At 41.5% G+C, this 8,154-nt stretch overlaps 1 protein-coding gene across 3 annotated transcripts in view; it reads left to right on the top strand.

Annotated features, from left to right (window-relative positions):
- Window positions 1-1,400: 1,400 nt before the first annotated feature.
- LOC117048835 (ubiquinol-cytochrome-c reductase complex assembly factor 1) overlaps window positions 1,401-8,154 on the top strand; it is a 41,294-nt gene continuing 34,540 nt past the window's right edge. The window contains exons 1-3 of one of the 3 annotated variants that reach the window (XM_033153173.1): window positions 1,401-1,541; window positions 3,410-3,514; window positions 4,821-4,925. In XM_033153173.1, the coding sequence (XP_033009064.1) occupies window positions 1,518-1,541; window positions 3,410-3,514; window positions 4,821-4,925 (234 nt within the window). In that variant the 5' untranslated portion in view covers window positions 1,401-1,517. Of the gene's footprint in view, window positions 1,542-3,409; window positions 3,515-4,818; window positions 4,926-5,156; window positions 5,198-7,478; window positions 7,624-8,154 lie in introns of those variants that run through there. The other 2 variants (XM_033153175.1, XM_033153174.1) reach the window with 2 other exon arrangements.

The following is an 8,154-nucleotide window of genomic DNA, read 5'->3' as shown; positions in this document are numbered from 1 at the left end:
TAAATAAACTGTTGTTGTATTTTCAGAAAAAGTATATGTACAGTATCTGCTTCCAACATGCCCCTCTCAGAGCAAAGTTCAAAATATACATAACCTCTTCCCCTGTCCATAAAAGAGCAGAGACTAATTGATGGAGGTTGTTTTTTTAGTGAGGCAGTGTACAGTACATGTGAAATGGTAAACTTTCCAAAATGAGTGCTATACTAGTCTTATTGTGAAACCCACAAGGTTAAAAATCAAAGCCCTACCTAGACAAAATCTTACCAGCTGCCACTGATTTTTTTTAGCTTTTCTTATGTAATTATAAATCTGTGGTTCTAATCTAAACATACATTGATAGCAGTTGACATGGGTGTCACACCAAATGTATGGTTTGCACCAGGCGCAGTTACGGCTAGTTGTGGCACTGGTTAAGTGCACAAGAAGAGGGTGAGGAGAACAACGTGGCCAGAATTAGGCCCTGCCACTTCATCCTTGGTATGTGTGTTGGGGGAGCTGGTTGTGGCTACTAACTGGTGGGAGAAAACCGCACTCTGCACATTCTTTAAAGCAGGGCTGGATTTAGGTTTGATGAGGCCCTAAGCTACTGAAGGTAATGGGGCCCTTTATATATCCAGCTGTCCTTTGTCAACAACAAATTGTCGCTGTTTTCTGTGTCAAACATATGCTATATGGTAATTTATGGACCTAATAGGTATCTAAAGCCATTTGCACATAACAAAATATGTATTTTATCAAAGTAATTGAACTGAAATACAATTAAGAAGTATATTAATAGTGAAATAATTATTAAGCTCTAACTGAAAATGATTTTTTTATTCATAACATAAATTATTCATCATAAATTAATAATGCTAACACATTGGTATTTGGCAATAACAAAAGTTACTTTAGAAACACAATTTACAAAGAAAGACTCATAATCTTTATTTTATTTGTTTTTTATCTTATATTTTGGAAATGTACATCCAGTTGTTGTTTTTCCCTTTAAAAATTTTTGGGGCCCCCAAGAGAGTGGGGCCCCAAGCTACAGCTTGTTTAGCTTATACGTAAATCCGGCACTACTTGAAAGCACCTTCCTCGCCATTAAAAATACATCAAGTTTCCGAGACTTTACGGGAAACAGATTACGAGAAGGATAAAATTAAAAGAAACCTTCACGGCTTTTCCCAACAGCCAGCCCTCACCTGCTACGGAAAGTCTCCTGTCTTCCTCATAATAAATACGACCTGCGAGCTGCCCCGCAGGCACAGGTCACCCCTATGGCAGCTCCCGCAAATAGAACTCCGTTATTACGCCCCTGGCGCAAATCTACCAGCAAGGCTAGCGAGGCTACGAAGGAGCTTCTTCTCACGGCTGCGCCGCCGCCCCCGGCCAGACACGCTCCGCAAGAGCATCCCGGGGGGACTTGGATGAGGGCCCTTTCGGAGGTGGCGGCGCCGGCATCGGTGGCGTCGGATGAAGGAACGGAAGCACTTTGAAGTTTCGCGGAAGCGGAAGCTCGTCCTTGAAGGATTATGGCGGCGCTGGTGAGGGTTGTGGTGAGTGAGGTTGGCGACTGCCTTTGCGCGCTGCCTTCGTGAGCTCGGCGGCAGGCCCCGCTCTCTCGGCCCGCAGGGCCCGAGGGAGAGGGTTGGGAAGGCCGGCTTCGGGTAGCCTCTCCGGGGTGGGCGTGTGTTGGGGGGGGGGGAGAGAGAAGCGTCCACAGGGGGCTGTCGGTGGGCAGCCCCACAAGCTGCGACCCGGTTCACGGTGGGAAGGCTGAAGAAATCGGGAGCGAGGGCTCCTGCCCGCCATGTAAGGCTTTGCCCTTGGAGGCTTAGGCGAGGTGACAGACGTTGCTGCGGGAAGGACGAAAGCGCCGTAGCTGCTTCTGTTGGGACCCGTCGTAGAAAGGCCAAAGTATCACTGGCCTTCACAAAATTAGGCATAAAATTATTTGTTGCATTTATATCCCACCTTTTTCTCCAGAGAGCTCAAGGTGGCATACATGGTCCCGCCCCCCACAGTTAATCCCCACAACAATCCTGTGAGGTAGGTTAGGCTGAGAGATGGTGACTGGCCCAAGATCACCCAGTGAGCTTCATGGCTCAGCGGGGAATTTGAACCCTGGTCTCCCAGGTCCTACCTAGTCCAACACTCTAGCCATTACAATGCTTGTAAAGTAACTTCAGTAGCAGAGGCAGAAGCTCTGGTATAACCAGGATCTTCAGCGGTTGATTTAATAGTCTGGCTCATGCTCTGTCATCATTAGTAGTACAGTAGTGCCATTTTTTAAAATATTTGTAACAGCAATTGAGGTGAGCTCTGGGTCAAAGCTTTTTGCAGAGATGGTATTGACTAGCGCACTGCATTTTTCAGCTGTTTTCACAGCACCATTTCATGCCTGGTCTCTGTGTCTGTATACCTTAAATCAGAAATGGGGCATATGTGTCAGCTGAAGGGTTGTATAACCTTCTGGGCCACCTTCTGGGGGCTGTGTGCCAGTGGTAGATAGGGCCAGAGGCAAATGTGAGGAGAGCAACACATAGAAAGTTTATATTTGTAAACACACCCACACCCCTCCATTCAGGGAAGCAGGAAGCATCAGGGTTCAAATACACATCCCAGCCAAGCAAAGACATTTGGGGTGTGAAACAGGACTGGTGGGGTGTGAGTCTGGGGAGAGTCATATTTATGGCTAAGGCTCCACACTCCTGGCTTAAACCTAAAGAATAGGAAGCTAAACCTCTTTTGGGCTTTTCTGCTTGCTTGCTTGCTTACTTACTTACTAACTAGCAGCAGCCCTTTAAGTCTTATTGTCTGTTATAACATTCTTCTTAAGGGCTATGTAGTCAGCAAAAGGGCTGGAACTGGAAGGGACATGTGGGTTGATTTATCCAATCTCCTTTGGCCAGGCAGGATCTTTTAGAAGTTAAGCCATGTTACCCCGATTATATAATCTAGGATATAATCATTATGTAAGAGAATAGCAGTGAGGAAGGTGTGGTAAGACACACAATGTATTGAGGCAGAAATTTTTTTTAGACACATGGAGCCAATTATAATTTCCTCACTTTTGCTTGTATCAGTCATGTAGAATGATTGTGGGTCCTTTTACACTGGGCACCTTTAGTTGTTTTTCTTCATACCTTTGTGATTTTAGTTAAGACTTAATAGTTCTTAGTAGAGAATGTGTCAATTTGCCTGAGCAGATACTTCTGCATGGCCATTACATATCTGAACTTCTAGCAGTATGTTACTTTGAACTATAATGGTTCATACTGAATCGTGCTGAGGAGATCCAGAATCTTCAGATGAGCAGCACTTGTGTTTTTACAGTATTATTAAAACATGGGGTTTTGGAAGGTGGGTGTTTCATAATGCTGGTCAAAATAATCATTGCTGATTACTGGCTATTATTTTATAGACTCATCGAGCTGGAGTACCACAATGGATTGCATTATGCAGTGGATTGATACAAACGACATTAGCTCAGCAACAATGGGGCAGGATGCTCCATGGTACTCTCCAGGTACGATTTTTTTTTATTGCAAGAATGAGAACTTTGCTAGAGCTTATCATGGAATTAATAACTGTTCAGTTGTTGTTTTTCAGAGACCTAAGAGAAATGCTTTGCAAATCTGTAGTGGTTCAATGGTTAGTATTTCATAATGGTTATACTGTATATTGCTGCCTCTGAATAACACTTCTGGAGAACATGAGTGTGAGAGTGTTCATACCCTCATGTCCTGCTTGTGAGCATCCCACAGGCATTTGGTTGGCCACTGTGGGAACAGAATACTGGGCTAGATAGGTCTGAGACCTGATGCAGCAAGTCTACTCTCTAACATTCCAATGTTAGCTTTCCATGGCTTGTATTTACTCTTATTTCAGGGAACTGAATAGTATGAGCCAGGTGTGACTTGCCATGTTGTATTTACCCTTTCTCGAGGCCCAGCGTGATATATACAATACAGAATATTATTCCTCGCAAAACAGAGTGTAATTCTTTAGACTTACAGCTCTCCTCAGTGGTTTTATGGGTGCACTAACTGGAAATAGTATCAGACTAAAGCCTTGTGTCAGAAATACAATCTAAAGGAAATCTATGTGGCTGCTCATCATTTGCTTTAGCCTATGAGTGCCTCAAGGATATGGGACAGTTATCAATATTTTAAATGGTCTGACATGTGTATTTGCTATTTGAATGTTGATGAAATAGGAAGTAAATAATAAATACCACAGGTTCTATACCACATCCAAGCATATATAAAAGGTATTTTGGTTCAAAAGATAATGAAGAATGCAGACTTTTCAGTTTCATTGAGATAACTTTTATTGTAATTGTTCCCAGTTGCTGGGAATCACAAAAAGGGAGAGTGCTGTTGTGTGAAGATTCTGCTTGCAGATTTCCTATGGGTATCTGGTTGGCCACTGTAAAAACAGGATGTTGGAAAAGATGGGCCTTTGGCCTGATCCAGCAGGCTCTTCTTATGTTTTAAAGAGATTCCTGATAGTAGAAATATTTCTTAGGTCGAGGGTGTGTGGTGTCTTCATGACCTTTTCATCTTTTCTGGTGTATGAAGCTGGTAAGTTTAGAAGGCCAAGCCATGTAACTCTCTCCTTATGTATTTGCCGCTTTTCTTCATCTGTGAGCAAAGTTGTGCTGTGCTCATTTGTATAATAAACCTGAAAACTTTGCAAGTCTCTGATCTGAAATTCTTCCACAGGGAAACACTAATGTGTAATTTGTGTGCCTGCCTAATTGTGTGATCCAGTGTTGTCCTTCCATACTACTATTTTTTACGCTTGGTTATTTCTCTTTGTTGTTTTACCAGAGACGCAAGAATGGCCAGTCACAACTAACCCAAGTTTGCTGTGGATTAATACAAACCATTGGTACAGTAAAGCAGCCAAACAGAACACTTCATCACACAAACAAGGTCAGACCAAACTGAAGTCTTATATTTAAAAAATGCTGTCTGCCCCTATTGAACTAGAATTGTGGTTCTATTGAGGGTTGGGTTTTTTTTGAGTTAACAGGTTTCAAGCAAAACTTTAAATGCACAGTCTTTGTTGTCTTACTATGCAGGAGAAGCATTAAATCCCAGAGTAATCTGAGGAAGTGACACCTGCTGAAACTGGCAGAATACTTTTAACAATTCAGACAAATTCATGGAATATCTTAAATGGCTATAAACCAGAATGCTAAGGGGTGAGATGGCACAAATAGGGTACTATGTTATTCTGACTACTAAGATCCACAAGGAAGAAAAATGAGATTGCTTTTTATACTACAATTTTTTATGCATTCAAAATCAGAGTGTGCAAATAATCTCTGAGAAATGTTTTTAGTTGCATCTTGCATTGCATTTTGCCCGATTCAGCTAATAGCTCTCCAAAGCAATTCTTAGGTCAACGTATCTGGTGATTTATTTGACTTATATCTGTCCTCTTACCAAAGGGGCCCAGGGTGGCAGGCGTAGCAATGATAAAACATTTTTTAAAAAAACCAACTAAAACCATTTTTAAATGTTACAGAAAAAATATATATTTAAAAGTTTAAAAATTCTTATCTGCTGATCTCATGGCTACCAAGCTAACATTTTAAGCAATTTTGTTTTTAAAAAATCCTGTAATTTGCTGTCATCAAAACCAGTCACACACACCATGGCATGAGCTATTTTTGCACCTTGGTAAATTCATAATGTACACTAGGTATAATCCTCTCACCTCTTTGCAGGGAGAGATAAGGGTAAGAATCTTGTCACTAGAGTTCTACTGCACCTTTTTCTAGATTTGGAGGTGTACAGTGGAATTGACTTGGCTTGTAGTCTGTTGAAGCCAGCTATATGGCATGGCCCACATGTATCCCAAATTCCTTTGGTGTGTGAAAGTCCGTCTGCTTTTTATGCCATACGCTGTGAGGAGGTATCTGAAGAAGTGTGCATGCACATGAAAGCTCATACCAAGAACAAACTTAGTTGGTCTCTAAGGTGCTACTGGAAGGAATTTTTTTTGTTTTGACTATGGCAGACCAACACAGCTACCTACCTATAGCTGTGAGGAGGGTTAACAGATTGGGAGAATAAAGCAAAAGAGGGAAGGAGACTGAATGACAAAAAAGTTGTGAGCATTAGTGTAGAGCAGGGGAGACACTGACATGGAAGTGCTAAATTGCAGTTATCAACTAAGCCAGCTTTGCAAAAATAAAATAAAATTGTGTTGTTTTTTTCAAAAAAATAGAAACAAAAATGGTTTTTAGCTTGTCAGCTCACACGTACCTGTGCTAATAATTTGCGGCACTTGGGCTTGAAACAACAAACCCCAGACACCCTTTAACATAACAATGGGCACAACTTGCTGTTGTCAAGTTGCCTGAAGTGAATAGTAAATTCTTCCTCTCCATGCTGGGTGAGTGGTTTCTCATCAACCTGGAATAAGCATAGCCAGTACTTAAAAAAAAAAAATCATTTGACTAAACCTAATCTGGAAAGTAGTTTAGGAAGTGCTTGAGATGCAGTTAATTTTTTTTGGGGCCTGAGTATGTCCATTTTCAATCAGCTGCCTCTGAGACATTAATTGTGAGTTAGGTTATGTCACATGCTAAGGGCCCTGCATAGTAATTCAGATAATAAGCTGTTAAATATTGCAGCAGTTTCACAGCTAAATGCACACTCTATTTCACTTGTTCATCTGGTTGAATACTTTTTTAAAATGCCAGGTTGGCAAACTTCACAGCTGGAACAGACCCATATATTTCTCTAGTCCCACCCCCTCACCTTTCCTCTTTCCAGAAAGGTCAGATTGAGTTTTCTCTTAACTTCTTACTCTTTATGAAAACATGAAAAGTGTTTTCTATCTTGGTGACAGGGATGGGGGATGTTTTTCAAGCCAAGGACTGCATTCCCTTGTAGCTAACTTTCTGGGGCCATTCAGTTCATTTATTTTCTCACACACCTATACGAAGGCATGCATTACATTCTCTCTCTCTCTCACACACACACCCTCTTCACAATCACATGCCCTAGTTATTCTCTCACACACCTATCCTCACACAAGCATTTGTTCTTTTCATATTCTCTCACATCATTAATCATCCCAGATGCACTGCCTTCAGTTAATCTATTCCCCCATCCATATTGTAAACATAAGGGTGGGCATATTGTCAGCCACTTCATAGGTAAGCTGTGGGGTGCAGGAGGGGACAAAGGGGGGCTGGTAAGATTAAAGGGCCAAGGAGAGGTGTCTCTCAAGGAGAGTCAAAGTCCTAAGAGAGAGGCCCTGAGGGCCACATCTGGCCTGTGAATCATAGGTTCTGCCCCCTGACATGATTTGTTCAACTTGGGGGGCACTACAATAATTCTCAGAAGAGGCCCATATCTACAGTAAGAAACCAACATGGGAGATTAAGAAATGAGGTGTATGCCTAATTGTAGAGCCTACTGCTGTGATTTATTTTCATAGTTTTGTTGTTGTTATTGGATCTTCATTAGGAAACCCTCTAGTGTGAGGGCCATCCATCCAGTGTCCTTGATGCCTGTCGAAGACTACTTGGCTCAAAGAGATGCACCCATGGAGTATCTTCACAGCAAAAGGGAGCAGTATGGGCAGGGACAGGGCACTTCATATGTACACTTTGTAAGTGGCTCAAACAGCAGTCGCTCCAGGCAGCTGTGTTATCATTTTAGCTAGCATCAATCCACCATCTCCTGCAATGACAGTAGCAGAGCTACTGGAAAGTGCTAGCTGTTGAAGACACTTTAGTCGGTATGTCCACTAACTTGTATGACAAGGTCAGGATACTTTAGTTTATTGTTCATTTTAATTACTTTTTATTATTTATATATATGTTTTTAGCTCTCTCTTATCAATCATTTTAATTTAATATTTTTGTGAACCGTTTTGAGATTTTATTACAATCAAATAATATAAGCATTTTGTTAAATTAAATTAAATAATTGTTTAGGTGTGCCATTTCTAGAGGGTAGAGATGGGCAATGTCTGCTTTCCTTACCCTGGAATGGCAGATCACATGTGAATATTCATCAGTAACACCTGTATTTCGGGCCATCACACTGCTTCTACACATACTGCCATATTCTCTTACAAAACAAATGAATGGTCTTGTGTGCTATGCTTACATGCCAAAGGGAATCTTTGCTGCTTACC

Source organism: Lacerta agilis, chromosome 6 (assembly GCF_009819535.1).
Source record: "Lacerta agilis isolate rLacAgi1 chromosome 6, rLacAgi1.pri, whole genome shotgun sequence".
In the NCBI taxonomy this organism is placed as follows: domain Eukaryota; kingdom Metazoa; phylum Chordata; class Lepidosauria; order Squamata; family Lacertidae; genus Lacerta; species Lacerta agilis.
This window is presented reverse-complemented; position numbering and strand designations above follow the sequence as displayed.